At 38.2% G+C, this 19,804-nt stretch overlaps 1 protein-coding gene across 2 annotated transcripts in view; it reads left to right on the forward strand.

Moving 5' to 3' along the window:
- Positions 1-8,675: 8,675 nt before the first annotated feature.
- LOC103042532 (ectonucleotide pyrophosphatase/phosphodiesterase family member 2) overlaps positions 8,676-19,804 on the forward strand; it is a 57,213-nt gene continuing 46,084 nt past the window's right edge. For both annotated transcript variants that reach the window (XM_022671977.2, XM_022671978.2), the window contains exon 1: positions 8,676-8,814. In XM_022671977.2, the coding sequence (XP_022527698.2) occupies positions 8,797-8,814 (18 nt within the window). In that variant the 5' untranslated portion in view covers positions 8,676-8,796. The remainder of the gene's footprint in view (positions 8,815-19,804) is intronic.

A 19,804-nucleotide genomic window follows, 5' to 3' on the forward strand; every position in this document is an offset into this window, starting at 1 on the left:
TTGAAAACCTGAGCGCTTAAAAAAACAAGTGAAAACAGAATGCCCTGAAATCAGCTCGCACACACCCGACCTCTCTCTTCCTCTGTCACGTGACCCCGCGCGGTCGCACGCAAGACAACTAGATGCGCTGCAGCAGCAGTTCAGTTCAGCGAGTCTTCAGCACAGCACGCACGGCAACGGATAGGCTTCTTCTCCCCCGTGTAAAATGTCTCATACAGCAACAAACTACTATGTATTTTATCAGTTGGTGTTGTGACATTTTTCTATTGACAACTCACGTTTAGAGAATGTTACAAATAAAAGTCAAATTTCATTCAACATGTGCGTGTAATTTTTTTAAAATGAAGTGTTCCACGTGCGCTAAAAAGTGCCCTTTTTTCCCCCTGAGCGCTTGCCCCTCAAAATGTCTGTGCATGCCACTGCCACCAACTGATCATACTAAAGGCCTCATCATCAACAGCACTAAGCATATGAGTACAGGCAAAAAAACACCCAGAAAAAATCACTGTATGGCCGCAAATCAGATACATACACAATGAGCAATGAGCATTTCAACGTGCCTTCCGCAGGGTGTACGATAGGACCCTTAAAGTTTTTGTCCTAAAACAGTTTTTGCATATTGTATATATATAACAGTATATTTCTATGCATTTTCTGTTCAGTTCAGATTTGAGCCACGTGACCTGGTTAATGTGAATTTAGCCACAGAGAGGTTTAAATGAACCATTGAACCAATTAACTTATTGTGTTTTATATGTATCTGTAAGCTTTTTGCTTTTGTTTGTGAGGCTTTTTGTTCTAAAGATGTTCATGATTATTTTTTCATTGATTTTTCTACTCCTGCATGTTTGAAGATGATATAAGATAAATTAGTGAATTGTGATTTTTTTTACATATTGTAATTGCCACACTGAAGAAAAAGTGATTATGGTAAACTTGCTTCACCTCCATTCAGCTCTAGATGGAGCAGTTCTCTCACTGTAGAGGCAGATAAAAAGATCCAGTCTGTCGCTCAGAGAGAGAGAGAGAGAGAGAGAGAGAGAGAGAGAGAGAGAGAGAGAGAGAGAGAAAGAGCGCACTAAGAAAACAGTAGTGAACTTACTTAAGGGGTAGTATAGATTAACATGAATGGAGCAGTGAGTTTGCATCATTAACAACATTGTACAAACTTTCCTAAACCAATAAAGCAGCATTTCATAACACCTTCTTTGTCTCAGATGTTTAGTCTGGAACTCCTGCATGGCTTTAGGCAAGATTTCCACTAGCTACACCATCAGTAAACTGTAGATTTGATTAAGAAACTAGCCATCACCCGCATAATTGAGACTGTGGAATACATTGAGGGTGACCCTTATTTACAATGTAGCAGAGCCAATATACAGGGAAGGATTGTAAAATAAAAAAATTAAATAAATAAAAAGACCAAGCATACAATAAGATATATGATATACTTTTAAAATAAGATATAAAACAAATAAGACAAAGATAAGAAATTCAAAGGTAATAAAATAATAATAAAAAAAACTTCTTAGTCCTGATGTTGTCAGTCTGCCTGCTCTGGACTTAGTTCCCAGCATGCGCCCATACACACCGGATTTTCCTGACACTGCTGATCAGTGTTCATGCTCTCCCAGCTTCTGATTGCTCACACCTGGTCTGTTTACTACAAATACTCCTTTGTTTTATTTGCTACTTGCCAAGTATTAAATCTAGTTTTAAGCTCTTCTATGGCGCATTTATTTTTTCCTTTTTTACCGACCTGTTTTGTGTTTTTTGACTATTCTCTTGCCTTAAACTCTGTATCATTTGTTTTCTGTTGCCGACCTGTTTTGTGAATTTAGCCCATTTTATTTAGCTTGCCCTGTAAGCTTAGTCTCCTTAATAAAAATTTTTTGAGCAATATCTGCATGTGTTTGTCCTTGGTTTGGCCAGCGTGACATAACTACAGATTAATAAATCAAACTAAGCACATAAAAAGTAAAAAAAAATATATAAAATAAACGATAACTAAAAAAAACAAACAAAAATAAATTACATAAAAGTAGAATAAAAATAAAAAAAAGTGTAAAAGTAAGGTAAAAAGAGAGCTTAAACCAACCAAAATTTTAAAAAGTTAACAAAAAAAATTAAATATGACCAAAAACAACTAAAAAACTGTTGGTGCATTGTAGCTAAAAGCATATTTTCCCTGTTCAGAAATAACTTTCGGTACCTGAAGCGTGAGCCAATCACTGGATTGAGTCTAGTAAGTTGTGTTATGTTGCATATGGCCAGAAGGTGCTTTAAAAATAAAAATAAATCAGTGTGTTTCTTGACGCACCACTAGAGAAGACCCAACTTTTCCATATAGCAAACAATGATATGTACAGTACGGGTCACCAGTAATAAAAGGGTTAAAGCCGTGTGATATACAGAATCTAGAGGTTTGAATGCAGTTGCTGACGCATATCTGTAAATTACATAACTGTAATCTAGCATAGATGAAAGTGTTGCTTCAGAACGCTGGTTCGAATCCTGTTCATGCAGCTTGCCAGAGCCCTGAAAGAGCCCAACTGGTCTTGCTCTCTCTGGGTGGGTACAGTAGATGGCACTCTCTCCCCTCATCACTCCAAAGGGTGATGTCGATCAGAACAAGGCGTTTGTCTGTGAGCTGATGTATCAGAACCGAGTCGCTGCGCTTTCCTCCGGTAATGCTGCATCAGCAGAAGTTGGAAAAAGAGGCGGAGTCTGACTTCATATGTATCGGAGGAGGCGTGTGCTAGTCTTAACCCTCCTGGTGTTGCTTTATTACTAGTGATAGGGGGAGTTCTGATGAGTGGGCTGGGAGTGTTGGCCTTGTAAATTGGGGAGAAAATGTAAAAAAAAAAAAAAACATTCTTATGTGCATTGGGAGGCATGACTTATTTCTAGCTCACCTTAAGATAAGACATTAATAAAAGAGAGATTTTGGCTTTTACTTACTGAAATTTTTGATTTTTAAATATATATCAATATTGTTTTTCTAGAATGTGAATTTGGATTTTGGAGATGTTTGCAATGCTTTTGTCCTTCTCAGTCCTGATGTTGTCAGTCTGCCTGCTCTGGAATTTGTGTTTCACACAACAAAGACTCCAGCTCCCAGCATGCACCCATACACACCGGATTTTCCTGACACTGCTGATCAGCGTTCACACTCTCCCAGCTCACACCTGGTCTGTTTACTACAAATACCCCTTTGTTTTATTAGCTCCTTGCCAAGTATTAAATCTAGTTTTTAGCTCTTCTACGGTGCATTTCTTTTTTTTATTTTCCTTTTTTACCGACCTGTTTTGTGTTTTTTTGACTATTCTCTTGCCTTACACTCTGTATCATTTGTTTTCTGTTGCTGACCTATTTTGTGAATTTAGCCCATTTGGTTTAGCTTGCCCTGTAAACTTAGTCCCCTTGATAATACATTTTTGAGCAGTATCTGCATGTTTTTGTCCTTGGTTTGGCCAGTGTGACATAACTACAGATTAATAAATCAAACTAAGCACATAAAAAAGTACAAAAATATATATAAAATAAGCGACTAAAAACAATTAAAAATAATAAAACTAAAATAAATCATTTGAAAAAACATTTTAGAAAATCCATATTGTTTACAGCTCCCCTGTGAGCTCCTAAGCCCTCCCACACTTGTGACAAACCTTACAGGGCTAAACCAAATTCCAGTTAACTGGATGTGTTGCTCTGTAAACTAAACAATAAGTGAAATATATTTCTACCATAGAAAATTAATGAGTCTATAAAAAAAATCCAACAATTCTATTATAGAAAAAGACTCAATAAAGGGCTAAATAAAGCCCGTGTCCAGTTCTCACCGCGCCTGTCTGTTAGTGTAGGAGGATACGGCCTGGCTGCAGGTTTTTACACGTGAGAAATGTGCTGCCTGGGCGCTTTCAGGCAGCAAATGTTTGCGTACCTCTGGTCAAAGTTCAGCAGAGCGCTCAAATCTTCTCCTGCACAAACAGTGGGAGTGCGCTTTGACCATAGGGATCTCCAGGAAATCCATGTAGGTGGAACAAACACACCAACCTGTTCATCTCGCCCCCCTGTAATCTTCTAGACCACCAGCCCCCCAGAGGAGCACAGCACTACAGAGATAAGCAGTCTACTGCTAACTGTCCGGCTAATAACAAAATACCTTCGTAAAGTTATCAGAAAAGCCTGAAACTCTAGCCAAAACTGCCTTTTCTCTAGAATTAAAATAACATACCAATCTTAAGCAGTTCAGCTAGGTTTGATGGATTGTTCTTTTCCAACAACGTTCAGGTTTGCGCAGCTAATTTTGAACCGTTTGGTGCATCTCCCTGTGTTGAGGATGTATTCTATTGCGTATTCTTGGTTGCACTGAAACTAGTGCGAACAAATGCTAAAAAAGCACCAAGCCTATATGGAACAAGTTCAAGATACCATGTTATTTTGGTCGTATAGCAATATAAGAGACTCTCAGGAAATGTAGCTGTTACTGTGAACCAATGTTTGCTTAATATGTATGACCTCAATGGAGAAGAACACCTTTACAGAATCCTCCTCACAGTGTCAGACAAATCTAACCAACTCTGGTACATTTTTTAAACAGTTCATGTGGAGTTATTCTGTAAAAAAGAAATCAAGCAATTAATTGTTTGAAGAAATAGGGTGCTAAATTAAATTCAACGAATACCACTTCAGCAGTTAAAGGTGAAATACAGTAGGTCTCTCTGAGTTGTATAATGATGCGAAGCATAAGATCATATTGGCTTGGGACCGCCCACAGTCAGTGCGGAAGCTATGCAGCCAGCCATGTCTCATCAGCTAAAGAGCTTACAGCTTCTGTTTACAGCAGCTAGTTAACGTTATCTATCTTGTGTAAGTAACTATAGGTTTACACTGGATCTCCGGTGGATTCTGTGTTTTACCAAGACCTTAAATATACACTAGGGAAGCACAAGGTACTTTGACAAGGTAGCACAACTCGACAGAGCACCGGACAAAACGGGCGCCGCTTGCAATTGATTTTATGATATAGAGTGGACTCTGGGGCTTCGAAAGCTTAGGTGATAACTTTACCTAAATAGCACTCAGTTCTATATCTTTATAACTAAGGCTGTATCCCTGAAAACATTTTGTCCTTTGAGTTTTAGAGCTGTAAAATTGGTAGGAGTTCTCTGCTGCAGTGCTGTTAGCCAATCAGAGGCAATATGTTTACATGTATGAATATTCATGAGAAAGAGCCGAAATCCTGATCTTCTTCAGAGACCACTAATCCAGTTAACTAAAGCAGGGTTATACAGAAACCACGTTGGGACCACGTTTTGGGCTTGTGCTGTATCCAGTGGTCTGGAGATCATGGCAGAGGGAAGACTTGATAACACAGTACACATTGTGTACCATAGATTCTTCAGCAGAGTAATGATAGTAGACTTAGACCAGGGGTGTCCAAACTTTTTTTGTCGGGGGCCAGAAGGAGAAATATATTTGAAGTCACGGGCCACAGACTCTGTAATAAAACAAATAATGAAATATACCACTTTAAATAATACATTTTCCTGATTACTTTGATTTTCATTTACTATCTTTATCTATTTTTGACAGTGTTGTGTAAACTAAGATTTTTCAAATTGATTTTTCATTTCATGATGTCTCTTAATATTTAACTCCTCAATTACGGCAACTTTTAGACTCTTTGGCTCGTTTTTTTGCGCTAAAACTGCACAGCCTCTCCGCTTTTAGACTCTTTGGCTCGTTTTCCTCGCGGGCCGCTCCAAAAAAGGAAGTTTGGACACCCCTGACTTAGACTGATAGTAGACTTATTGGACTACACCAAAAGGTTCAATCTGAAGGTTTTGAAGAATTCAAAACCTTATCATTGAGTCTGAAATATTTATTTGATAAATATCACAGTTGATGTGGTACTTAAAGTTAACCTCATGCCCTGCTTATGCCCTGCTCCCGCTCATGTATAGTATAGTGTGTGGAGCATGTGTGCTGTGCAGAAACACAGCCATGTTTGTTTGTGTTAGCACCTCTCTGTGTAGAAGCTCTGAGCTATTAAAGAAGCGTTTGTAATCGGTTTGACATTTATTGGAGTGTGAGCGGACAGAAACATGACGTTCATCACTGACGGCGTACACACACCTGAACACACCTGCAGAGCTCGGGCTGATCAGAGAACAGTGCTGGCTTTATTTCAGAGCCACAGGTTGAAATGTGCATTTCTGTGCCCTGAGGTTCGATTACATACAGAGGGTGAGGACCGGGGTGGAGACAGGTGATTGAGCTGATCTGAACATGCAGAGTCTGTACAGGTTGGAAGCTGAAGCTTAAAAAAATTCTGTTGGCCAGAAGCCAATCTGACAGACTGGAGATTTTAGCAATAATACACCCGAGGTTCGTGCTTTAACGTGTAATATTGGCACTGCTGTGATGCGGTCGTAGGCACAAGGCCGCAGGCCGAGTACCGTTATTACAAGTTATAGCACAACCTTGCGTGTATTACTGCAATTATACCACAGTTACATTAGGAGAAAATACGATCTGTTTGATTATAAACACTCTACTAGTTAAAATAATTCCACTGCTGCTCTGTTTGTAGCTGCGCTGTAAGCTTTGCATTGCTGCCTCTATTTTTGGCCATTTCAGTCAAAATTCTGGAAATCTAAGCTTACTTTAAATAAACGTAAATAAAAGCTTTACTCACCCAAATAAACAGTTTTCAGGAGAGAAATCTGTGTAGATTAACATCTAGTGCTCGTTTTAAAAATTAAGAATTTCAGTTTTCTTTACTTAGCATAGCTTTACTTAACTTAGCTACCCCCACTACCACCACCACCACTCAGCAGTGAGACATGCTGAATTAGAAGGAAAACATGGCAACACCCCTGTTCTTTACTAGTGTCGCATAATGCGCCTTATAATCTTCATGTATAAAAATAGACCAGATAATAGACATTTATTAATAGTGCACCAGTGCAGAATCAGTATGGGAAACTGATGCTTAGCTACACACTTAATTCAGTTACATTTACTCACATTAAGAAACTAGGTCATCTCTTCCTTGCTGCCAAAACAGAGAGAGTGACTTTGCCAGCAGTGTCAGTGGAGTAGTGCTCTGTGTGTGTGTGTGTGTGTGAGTATGTGTGTGTGTGTGTGTGTGTGTGTGTGTGTGTGTGTGTGTGTGTGTGTGAGTATGTGTGTGTGTGTGTTTTTTACGGGAACAGGTCCGAGGGTGTATTTGTGACTGTTGTAATCTCTGTGCTCCTCTGCATCCCAGAGTAAACAGAGGAGATGTACAGCCCACACACAGAGACCGGACTGGAGAACTCTGCATGCAGGTGTTCTAGATTCAGCAGAACAGCAGGAGATTAAAATCTGCTATAATTTTAAGAATATTTTACACCTGCCTTGTTTGTTGCAGCCCTATCAAACCTTTTATTTATTTTCAGTATATTTACGACAGGTGTGAACACAGGTGTGTGTACTCAACTACTAAACAGCTGCTAAATTGTTGTTTTTGTATGGTGCTGGAAATATAATATAAGATCAGCACATATAGACTCCAGGAATTACATGTACAGAAGTCATAAGGATGAGGTATAACAATAATAACAATAATAATGATAGAGTGTAAGAGCCATTGATACTTTATCATATTGTAGTATTACGTTTTATACTACTGTATCAATATTCGAAAACAGTAATGATAGTTCACATGTAAAAACTGGTGGCATTTAGTGTTGTGTTTAAACCCCGCACACAAGATGTCATTAGATCCCACTGTTATTATTGAATAAACATTTGTGTTTATAAATAAAATCGTGTTTTATTACTATGAGTTATTTATACTATTGTATATATATTGTATATATCATATATTATATATTACAAAAGTAATAATTCGTTTTTGACTAATCAACTACTTAAAAACGTTCAAAAATAATCTTTAATTTTTGACTAATTAACCAATTTAAAAAATGGTTAGATTAGTTGACTAACTAAGAAATAATTAGTTTTTGGCCAATTAATAAATAAAAAATCGTCAGATTAGATGGCAACAAAAATAATAATTCGTTTTTGACTAATCAACTACTAAAAAATCGTAAAAAAATGATTCGTTTTTGACTAATCAACCATTTAAAAAACATACAAAAATAATCATTAGTTTTTGACTAATTAAGAAATAAAAAAAGGTAAAAATAGTCGATTACCAAAATAATTATTCATTTTTGACTAATCAAGTACTAAAAAAACTCCTACAAAATTAATAACTAGTTTTTGAATAATGAACTATTTGTTGTACTCTTGTTAAATAGTTAAATTATATATAATCGTCATATTATCACATAATTTCGCATTATTTTGTGCGTAATCACAATATAACTTTATTGAGTTGTCCTCTCTAATGCACTGTAACATCGTAATCGTGCTTAATCGATATACTGTTTTATATTACAGCTGCAGATGTCCCGTATCTGACCTCACTCCACCCCTCTGCTGGGACCCTCTCTTTCTCTCTAACCCCCCAGAACCGGCCCGGGAACAGCGCGTACCCTGGCTCCCTCTCTCGCGCCTCGGGAGCTCGCAGAGAGAGAGACGCAGAGGCGCGCACTGAGCGAAGGTAAACAAACGCTCCGGCAGCGCGTCTGTGTCTTTCTCTCTCTCTCTCTCTCTCTCTCTCTCTCTCTCTCTCTCTTTCTCTGTGTGCGCGTGTTTGTGTGTGTGTGACTCGCGGTGGGCGGCGGAAAGGCTCGTGCACAGCTCGTGCGCTGAAACATCTGGAATAAGATATTAATCATGCTGCTGGAAACTCTGGTACGGTAAGATTTAGGCATGAAATTATGCAGAAATGTGGGTTAAAGGACAGAGATAGAAAGATTGATTTCTAGCATTAGCTTTAGTTGCACTAGAATCCTTGTTTTGAAGCAGTGAGAGCTGTCATTGAGAGCTCTTGCTGGAGCTTCAGAGGGGGTTAGGATTAAAAATGCATGTTCATGCCCTAAATTTAGGCTAACCCTGAAGAAAAATCCAACTCTAGGCCAGCTTTTACTGGTAGATGATTCAAGATGATCTAAGCTGAAATTTGATTGTTAGGCTGGTTAAAAAATAAATAAAAAAAGCTTTGATTGTGCCCAGGTTTGATGGTTTATCTGTTCTGTCAGCATGATATTCACAGTTGTCATGCATCTTAGCATGTTCTCCTCCACCAGTCTTACACACTGCTTTTGGATAACTTTATGCCTTTACTCCTGGTGCAAAAATTCAAGCAGTTCAGTTTGGTTTGATGGCTTGTGATCATCCATCTTCCGCTTGATTCTATTCCAGAGGTTTTTAATTTGGTAAATATCAAAGCAACGTATCGTTTTTAAGTGGTATCTTATTATTTTCCAGAGCTAGAAATGATGGCAATAAACAATATTATTGTCATTTTAAAACCACTAAATGCAAGCAACATACTGATGATAAAATAGCAAAACAAAGCAATTATACCATTTTAAAGACTACACAATTTTAATTAATCATAGTTTGGGAAATATATGCTTTTTTCTTCATTCACTGTAGTCCACACAGTAATTGAAGCATTGGCAATTGCTTATGCTGGTAATACTGGATAATTCTGACTCTACTGGGTGCCCGACCAACTAATTTAAACATAAACATATCTCATGCTGGTCAAGAGCAAAGTTGGTCAACCAGTTTACCGTAGGATCTTTAATAGTGCCAGATCTGTGTGGCTCTTCATCACATCACTGATTTAAAATGCTTTAGTTAAAGAGACTATGACAACACTTTACAGTAGTAGACTTTGTTAAATGGTTAAGTGATGTCCCAACTTATTATTCATTGAATAATAGCCCTGTTACCAAAACTCATGTGACATTTAAAAAGCATGTTTAAAAGCAAATCCACTAATTCCTTTTATTTTCTCACAAGAAAGTCTTTATTTAAAAAAAATGGTTGACTGCATGTTCAGATAACTAATATTTATGACAAACACATCACTCCTGTTACTGCCACTCACTCCTGTTACTTTTAATGTTTTGAATAACAGAAATAAAGTACGAGGAAATGAACAAAAACATGAAAAATTGCTAAATGGCGGCTACGCTAATTCATTTTAGTTAATTAATAAAGAATTAATTTAGGTAACAGCAATAAGTGTTGAGATTGACCTCCTCAGTCATCGTTAAAATAAGATTAAATATACAGAAAAACTAATGAGGAAACTTCATTTTGATCTTCCCATGATCTTCAGAAGAACCAGCTGATGTCACTTCCTGTTGTAGATGTGACTTGCACACTAAGAAAAGTAAGTACAGATTTGTACTTAAAAGGGTACAAAGCTTGTCGCTGGGGCTGTACCTTATATTGAGGCACAAAAAAGTACCTTTCAGTGAAAGTCCTTTTTTGTACCCATGTTTTTTGCCAGTAAAGATTATAAAGATTATAAACATTATCATCAACTAAATATGGATCAAAAACTTGATGATCCAAAATTGTCTGGCTTTCAAATGAAAAATGTGAAGTTAAAATAAATATTGTTTATTAGTACAGTGATACAGAATCCTGAATGTACCCTTTGGCTGGTTAAATGGTACAAATTTGTACTTATTGCTGTTAGAAATTACTTTGTACTTCAGAGGGAACAAATCTGACCCTGTAAAGAGCAGTATTGTACCTTTGAGGGTACAATTATGAAGAGTGTACCTTTGAGTACAAAAAAGTACTCATATCGTACCTCTGTTTTTTAGAGTGTGTAGAATGTTCCAGATGTTTCAGATGGGGTAATGTTTTATGAGTGAAACCCAGGGACACAACTAAAATGTATATTTTAACTTAAATATTATGGATTTATTATTTAAAAAATATATTTTTAAAGCATAGATGGGATTTGAAGTCACACAACAATGCACACAAATTACATCTCTGAAGGATTTTAATAATTAATATTTAAAAGTAAAGTTTATAGTTAGAGAGTGGGGACAGGTAACACATGCTTTTGTTTTCATTGTTATTAGTAGTTTTGATTAATGTTTTGATTACACACCTTACTTTTTCAATTAGTTCACTATACATAAAAGTCATTTTGATTGCACATTTATTGCATTTATAAGCCGAGACATTGCCTACTACCTATTAGAACTTACACTTGTGAGAAACTGCACCGTTGACTCACACTCACACACACACAGACCCGTTGAGTTTAAATGGGTTAAAATGCTGTGTGGTGCAATAAGTGGTGACTGCAAAAGTCTTGCCTAGATTTTGCCTTTGCTGACAGAATGCTAAAGCATGATAGGGTCAGTAAACGACTGCCGGACCCGATCGTCTGACTCATGGCCTTCAGATTGGCTGGAGGTGGTGGGGTGGGGGAGTGAAGAGCTGCATCAGCTCGTGACTCTTGCTCTAGTTAGTGTTTGGTCAACTGCACTGAACGGCTTGATGTTGGACGTTTTTCCTGCATCTAGAGTCACATTATCTGACTGAATTTCAGATGATTTTTGATTTAATTAGGTCTACATACCAGGAATTTAGCATCATTCATTTAGCAGTGTGAGGATGTGAGATGGTTTATAAACTACAACTACAACTACAAATTTTTGTTTTATAAAATAATCATTTGTTTTTGACTAAACAACTACAATTTTTTATTTTATAAAATTATTAACTACTTAAAAACCTACAAAATAATAATTAGTTTTTGACTTATGAACTATTAAAAAAAGAATAATAATCTTTAGTTTTTGATAAAAAAAAGGTCAAAATAGTCCACTACCAAAATAAGTTTGACTTATCAACTACTAAAAAAAATCCTACAAAAATAATAATTCGTTTTTGAATAATCAACTACTAAAACATCGTAAAAAATGATTCGTTTTTGAGAATCAACTATTAAAAAAACATACAAAAATAATGATTAGTTTTTGACTAATTAACAAATAAAAAAAAACGTCAAAATAGTCGACTACCAAACTAATCATTCATTTTTGACTAATCAACTAATAAAAAAATTCTGCAAAAATAACTATTAGTTTTTGACTAATTAACAAATAAAAAATCTATACATTTTTATTGTAGTCTGAACAGCTGATCTCTGTTAATACTTTAGTAAATTATTTATAATCATCAATTTATCGCATCATTTCGCACCTTTTTGTGTGCAATCTTAAAAGAATCTAATGCACTGTAACAGAATCGTGTTTAATCAATATACTGTTTTATATTACAGACGTTTGGCGATTTTCCTGCATCTAGAATCACATTATCTGTACTGAGTTTCAGCTGACTTTTGATTTAATGAGGTCTACATACCAGGAATTTAGCATCATTCATTCAGCAGTGTGAGAATGTGAGATGATTCACTGTAGAGAATCCTCCATTCTGGTCTTATATGGTTCATTAATCATTAATCAAGTAGCTTTTCAATTTTTTTTTTCTGTAGAGTGATGTTGAGAGCTATTTGGCCCTTAAGCTCTGTATTAAAAACGGTTTATTTATACTGGAATTCTTATAAAAGATCTGTACAGGTCTGTTTACATGAAATGAGCTGTGTTAGAGCAGGGTAAACACCAAAGAGCTTAGTGCAGGTGCTGGAAAACCTAATCTAAATAGTCCATCTGTGTAACTCTGTTTATTTGTTTGTTTTCTAACCTTGGTTTCCTTTTCAAGCTGCTTTAGTTAACTGATAACAAGGTAAATGGTAACTAAGTTAATTAAGGGCATTTTTTACACCTGAAGTTGTATTTTAAGTATATCATATAGCAGATGAACACAGATATTTAGGAGGGGAACTGAAGTTTATAGGATTTACAGAAAGTGAGCAATAATTATTTAAACTAAATTAGGCAGGTGCATGAATTTAAATACATTTAGCACTAATTATTGGGACACAACGTTAGTTTGGTAAGCTCATGGACCGACAAACAGAGGTGAATCCGATTATTAGAAAGGGTTAAGGAGCCAATTGTAAGTTTTTACTCCTCTTTGCATCTTCTCTGAGTGTCAACATGGGAGCCTCAAAACACAAGTCTCAAATGACCTGAAAACAAAGACTGTTCAACATCATGATTAAGAGGAAGAATACAAAAAAGCTCCAAATCTCAGAGATTTCAGCTTCAGTTTCCACTGTGAGGAACAGAGTGAGGAAATGGAAGAAGGCTCAAAAGCTTCATTTTGAAAAAAAAAGGTTCTGTGGACTGATAAAACTAAATAAAAAACTAAAAACTAAAAACTTTGAGTTATTTGAAGGGTGGTTATTTTTATGCATGGCGGAAAAAGAACAAAGCATTCCAACACAAACACTTTACTGCTCCCCACAGTAAAATTTAGTGCCAGTTCCATCATGCTGTGGGGCTGTGTGATCAGTGCAGGTACTGGGAATCTTGTTAAAGTTGAGGGTCTCATTGATTTCAGTCAATATCAGCAGATTCTTGAGAACAATGTTCAGGAATCAGTGAGAAAGTTGAAGTTTGAAGCGCCGGGGCTGGATACCTCAACAAGACAACGACCCTAAACACCATAAACACTGCTCAAAATCTACTAAAGCATTCATGCAGAGGAACAAGTACAACGTTCTGGAATGATCATCTCAGATTATCTCAGTCCACAGACCTGAATATTATTATAAATCTGTGGTGTGATTTAAAGCGAGCTGTTTATGATCAGAAACCTGAATCAAACCTGACTGAACTGGAGATGATTGTTTTGTAAAGAATAATGATCCAAAAAACCTTCAACTAAAAGCTTTAACCAGACTCTCATTGGAAGCTATAGGAAGAGTTTAGAGGCTGTTATTTCTGCAAAAGGAGGAGCTACTTAATACTGATGCATCTGTCTAATTTAGTTTAAAGAATTAATGCACACTTTCTGTAAATCCTATAAACTTCATTTCACTTTTCAAATATCACTGTGTTCATCTGCTATATGATATATTTAACTGAAATTGCTGATCTGAACAACCAAAAAGTTATAAAGGAAAATCATAAAAACATGTAGGTTTGCCCAAACTTTTTCATACCACTGTATAGAAAACAAATTTATTTTTAACAAGGAGCCTTCAAAACCCCATTTATAGTACATATGCATGCAATGTTTATTTAAGAGCAATTACTTTAAGAAACTGAAGAGAAACATGATAACTACATGTATAAAATTTAGTACTATAAAATTAAATACCAACAATGCACAAAATAAATAATCCCACAAAATGAGATATTTCACTTGTCTGCATATCTCTGCATTCTCTGAGTACATTAGTAAGAAACGTTGTCTCTTTTTGTCCAATATCAAATATGAGTACAAAATCAGATAAGCTTTGATTTTTATTTTTTATGTATTTATTTTTTATTTACTGTACATGACCTGCCCAGATCATGTCTGCGACCCACCAGTTAAGAACTGCTGTTATAGTGTAATTAAAATCATGCTAATAATTTTGATTAAAATCATGTTTAAAATGTTTTCGGTTCTGATACATCAGCTCACAGATGCCTTGTGCTGATCAACATCACCCTAGGAGTGATGTGGGGAAAGAGCAAGACCAACTGTGCTCTCTTAGGGCTCTGGCAGCTGATGTCAAGCTGCATAACCAGGATTTAAAACAGCGATCTCCCGATTGTAGTGGCAGTTCTTTAAACCGCTGGACCACTCAGAGCTAAAATATAATTTATTTTGCTCCAGTATTGGATGCACTTATTTTATTTTAAAATCGTGACATGTTGGATCAACATTTGTATTTTCTTGTTTCGAGATTGTGAAACATTCCCCACTAGTTTTGAAGTGTGCTGTCAAGCAATTAAAATCACTAATCTAATTAATTACATGCTCTGTGATTTATCTAAATGAAATGCATTTAGCACACTGTACAATTGAATTGAATTTTAGCTAAGGAGCAAATTAATAATTAAATAAATTACTGGCATAGACAAGCTCCGGTTTGATAACAGATGGTTGGTGCTGTGCTGGTTAGATTAGTAGTTTCTGGGGTTTGATAACAGATGGATGGTGCTGTGCTGGTTAGATTAGTAGTTTCTGGGGTTTGATAACAGATGGATGGTGCTGTGCTGGTTAGATTAGTAGTTTCTGGGGTTTGATAACAGATGGATGGAACTGTGCTGGTTAGATTAGTAGTTTCTGGGGTTTGATAACAGATGGATGGCGCTGTGCTGTTAGAATAGTAGGTTCTGGGGTTTGATAACAGATGGATGGAACTGTGCTGGTTAGATTAGTAGTTTCTGGGGTTTGATAACAGATGGACGGTGCTGTGCTGGTTAGATTAGTAGTTTCTGGGGTTTGATAACAGATGGATGGCGCTGTGCTGGTTAGATTAGTAGTTTCTGGGGTTTGATAACAGATGGATGGAACTGTGCTGGTTAGATTAGTAGTTTCTGGGGTTTGATAACAGATGGATGGAACTGTGCTGGTTAGATTAGTAGTTTCTGGGGTTTGATAACAGATGGATGGAGCTGTGCTGGTTAGATTAGTAGGTTCTGGGGTTTGATAACAGATGGATGGCGCTGTGCTGTTAGATTAGTAGGTTCTGGGGTTTGATAACAGATGGATGGAACTGTGCTGGTTAGATTAGTAGTTTCTGGGGTTTGATAACAGATGGATGGTGCTGTGCTGGTTAGATTAGTAGGTTCTGGGGTTTGATAACAGATGGATGGAACTGTGCTGGTTAGATTAGTAGGTTCTGGGGTTTGATAACAGATGGATGGAACTGTGCTGGTTAGATTAGTAGGTTCTGGGGTTTGATAACAGATGGATGGTGCTGTGCTGGTTAGATTAGTAGTTTCCGGGGTTTGATAACAGGTGGATGGTGCTGTGCTGGTTAGATTAGTAGGTTCTGGGGTTTGATAACAGATGGATGGAGCTGTGCTGGTTAGATTAGTAGGTTCTGGGGTTTGATAATGATGGATGGAGCTGTGCTGGTTAGATTAGTAGGTTCTGGGGTTTGATAACAGATGGATGGAGCTGTGCTGGTTAGATTAGTAGGTTCTGGGGTTTGATAACAGATGGATGGAGCTGTGCTGGTTAGATTAGTAGGTTCTGGGGTTTGATAACAGATGGATGGCGCTGTGCTGTTAGATTAGTAGGTTCTGGGGTTTAATAACAGATGAATGGCGCTGTGCTGGTTAGATTAGTAGTTTCTGGGGTTTGATAACAGATGGATGGCGCTGTACTGATTAGATAAGTAGGTTCTGGGGTTTGATAACAGATGGATGGCGCTGTGCTGTTAGATTAGTAGGTTCTGGGGTTTGATAACAGATGGATGTCGCTGTGCTGTTAGATTAGTAGGTTCTGGGGTTTGATAACAGATGGATGGTGCTGTGCTGGTTAGATTAGTAGGTTCTGGGGTTTGATAACAGATGGACGGTGCTGTGCTGGTTAGATTAGTAGTTTCTGGGGTTTGATAACAGATGGATGGCGCTGTGCTGGTTAGATTAGTAGTTTCTGGGGTTTGATAACAGATGGATGGAACTGTGCTGGTTAGATTAGTAGTTTCTGGGGTTTGATAACAGATGGATGGTGCTGTGCTGTTAGATTAGTAGTTTCTGGGGTTTGATAACAGATGGATGGCGCTGTGCTGTTAGATTAGTAGGTTCTGGGGTTTGATAACAGATGGATGGTGCTGTGCTGGTTAGATTAGTAGTTTCTGGGGTTTGATAACAGATGGATGGCGCTGTGCTGGTTAGATTAGTAGTTTCTGGGGTTTGATAACAGATGGATGGAACTGTGCTGGTTAGATTAGTAGTTTCTGGGGTTTGATAACAGATGGATGGCGCTGTGCTGGTTAGATTAGTAGTTTCTGGGGTTTGATAACAGATGGATGGAACTGTGCTGGTTAGATTAGTAGTTTCTGGGGTTTGATAACAGATGGATGGCGCTGTGCTGTTAGATTAGTAGGTTCTGGGGTTTGATAACAGATGGATGGAGCTGTGCTGGTTAGATTAGTAGGTTCTGGGGTTTGATAACAGATGGATGGAGCTGTGCTGGTTAGATTAGTAGGTTCTTGGGTTTGATAACAGATGGATGGTGCTGTGCTGGTTAGATTAGTAGGTTCTGGGGTTTGATAACAGATGTATGGTGCTGTGCTGGTTAGATTAGTAGTTTCTGGGGTTTGAGAACAGATGGATGGTGCTGTGCTGGTTAGATTAGTAGGTTCTGGGGTTTGATAACAGATGGATGGCGCTGTGCTGGTTAGATTAGTAGTTTCTGGGGTTTGATAACAGATGGATGGAACTGTGCTGGTTAGATTAGTAGTTTCTGGGGTTTGATAACAGATGGGTGGCGTTGTGCTGTTAGAATAGTAGGTTCTGGGGTTTGATAACAGATGGATGGAACTGTGCTGGTTAGATTAGTAGTTTCTGGGGTTTGATAACAGATGGATGGCACTGTGCTGGTTAGATTAGTAGTTTCTGGGGTTTGATAACAGATGGATGGTGCTGTGCTGGTTAGATTAGTAGTTTCTGGGGTTTCATAACAGATGGATGGCGCTGTACTGATTAGATTAGTAGGTTTTGGGGTTTGATAACAGATGGACGGTGCTGTGCTGGTTAGATTAGTAGGTTCTGGGGTTTAATAACAGATGAATGGCGCTGTACTGGTTAGATTAGTAGGGTCTGGGGTTTGATAACAGATGGATGGTGCTGTGCTGGTTAGATTAGTAGGTTCTGGGGTTTGATAACAGATGGATGAAGCTGTGCTGGTTAGATTAGTAGGTTCTGGGGTTTGATAACAGATGGATGGAGCTGTGCTGGTTAGATTAGTAGGTTCTGGGGTTTGATAACAGATGGATGGAGCTGTGCTGGTTAGATTAGTAGGTTCTGGGGTTTGATAACAGGTGGATGGTGCTGTGCTGGTTAGATTAGTAGGTTCTGGGGTTTGATAACAGATGGATGGAGCTGTGCTGGTTAGATTAGTAGGTTCTGGGGTTTGATAATGATGGATGGAGCTGTGCTGGTTAGATTAGTAGGTTCTGGGGTTTGATAACAGATGGATGGAGCTGTGCTGGTTAGATTAGTAGGTTCTGGGGTTTGATAACAGATGGATGGAGCTGTGCTGGTTAGATTAGTAGGTTCTGGGGTTTGATAACAGGTGGATGGTGCTGTGCTGGTTAGATTAGTAGGTTCTGGGGTTTGATAACAGATGGATGGAGCTGTGCTGGTTAGATTAGTAGGTTCTGGGGTTTGATAACAGATGGATGGAGCTGTGCTGGTTAGATTAGTAGGTTCTGGGGTTTGATAACAGATGGATGGAGCTGTGCTGGTTAGATTAGTAGGTTCTGGGGTTTGATAACAGATGGATGGAGCTGTGCTGGTTAGATTAGTAGGTTCTGGGGTTTAATAACAGATGAATGGCGCTGTGCTGGTTAGATTAGTAGGGTCTGGGGTTTGATAACAGATGGATGGTGCTGTGCTGGTTAGATTAGTAGGTTCTGGGGTTTGATAACAGATGGATGGAGCTGTGCTGGTTAGATTAGTAGGTTCTGGGGTTTGATAATGATGGATGGAGCTGTGCTGGTTAGATTAGTAGGCTTTTGGGTTTGAAAACAGATGGATGGAGCTGTGCTGGTTAGATTAGTAGGTTCTGGGGTTTGATAACAGATGGATGGTGCTGTGCTGGTTAGATAAGTAGGTTCTGGGGTTTGATAACAGATGGATGGAGCTGTGCTGGTTAGATTAGTAGGTTCTGGGGTTTGATAACAGATGGATGGAGCTGTGCTGGTTAGATTAGTAGGTTCTGGGGTTTGATAACAGATGGATGGAGCTGTGCTGGTTAGATTAGTAGGTTCTGGGGTTTGATAACAGATGGATTGTGCTGTGCTGGTTAGATTAGCAGGTTCTGGGGTTTGATAACAGATGGATGGAGCTGTGCTGGTTAGATTAGTAGGTTCTGGGGTTTGATAACAGATGGATGGAGCTGTGCTGGTTAGATTAGTAGGTTCTGGGGTTTGATAACAGATGGATGGAGCTGTGCTGGTTAGATTAGTAGGCTTTGGGGTTTGATAACAGATGGATGGAGCTGTGCTGGTTAGATAAGTAGGTTCTGGGGTTTGATAACAGATGGATGGAGCTGTGCTGGTTAGATTATTAGGTTCTGGGGGTTGATAACAGATGGATGGAACTGTGCTGGTTAGATTAGCCGGTTCTGGGGTTTGATAACAGATGGATGTTGCTTTGCTGGTTAGATTAGTAGGTTCTGGGGTTTGATAACAGATGGATGGAGCTGTGCTGGTTAGATTAGTCTGTGATTGCGCTGTTTACATTAGAAGATTCTTGTGTTTGGAAACAGAATCTGGTGAGCCTTATGTATGAATTTTATCAGTCAGGTTTTAAAGTGCAGTGAAGCCACTCTGCTGAAGTACAGTGTTATACAGGAGTTTCAGTTTAGTTCTCCAGCACTGAGACTGGAGCAGTATTACCACTAACCACGCTAAGCACTAGGCTATTTGCCGTTCTAATGTGAGTATTTTTGGCCTTTAGCCTTCTGCTAACCCCGGCTGGCACTTGTGAAGAAGTATTAGCACTAGCCACTAAGCGCTCTGAGCCTTAGCTCTTTTGCATTCAGTGGTGAGAATATCGGACTGCAATCTGCTTGTTAACCATTGTAAAACAATCTACATTGGACAAACCACTAGCATAGATCGCCCTGGCTTACCGGAAAACACACCAGGTACCAGTTTTGTGCTACCAGGTGGCGTTTACTAGTGCTAGGCAGTTAGGCGCTAATGCTAATGTTGCTGCACCCAGACTTAGTGGAAATCTGGAAATCTAAGCTTACTATAAATGAATGGATGTGCTTT

Source organism: Astyanax mexicanus, chromosome 2 (assembly GCF_023375975.1).
Source record: "Astyanax mexicanus isolate ESR-SI-001 chromosome 2, AstMex3_surface, whole genome shotgun sequence".
Taxonomy (NCBI): domain Eukaryota; kingdom Metazoa; phylum Chordata; class Actinopteri; order Characiformes; family Acestrorhamphidae; genus Astyanax; species Astyanax mexicanus.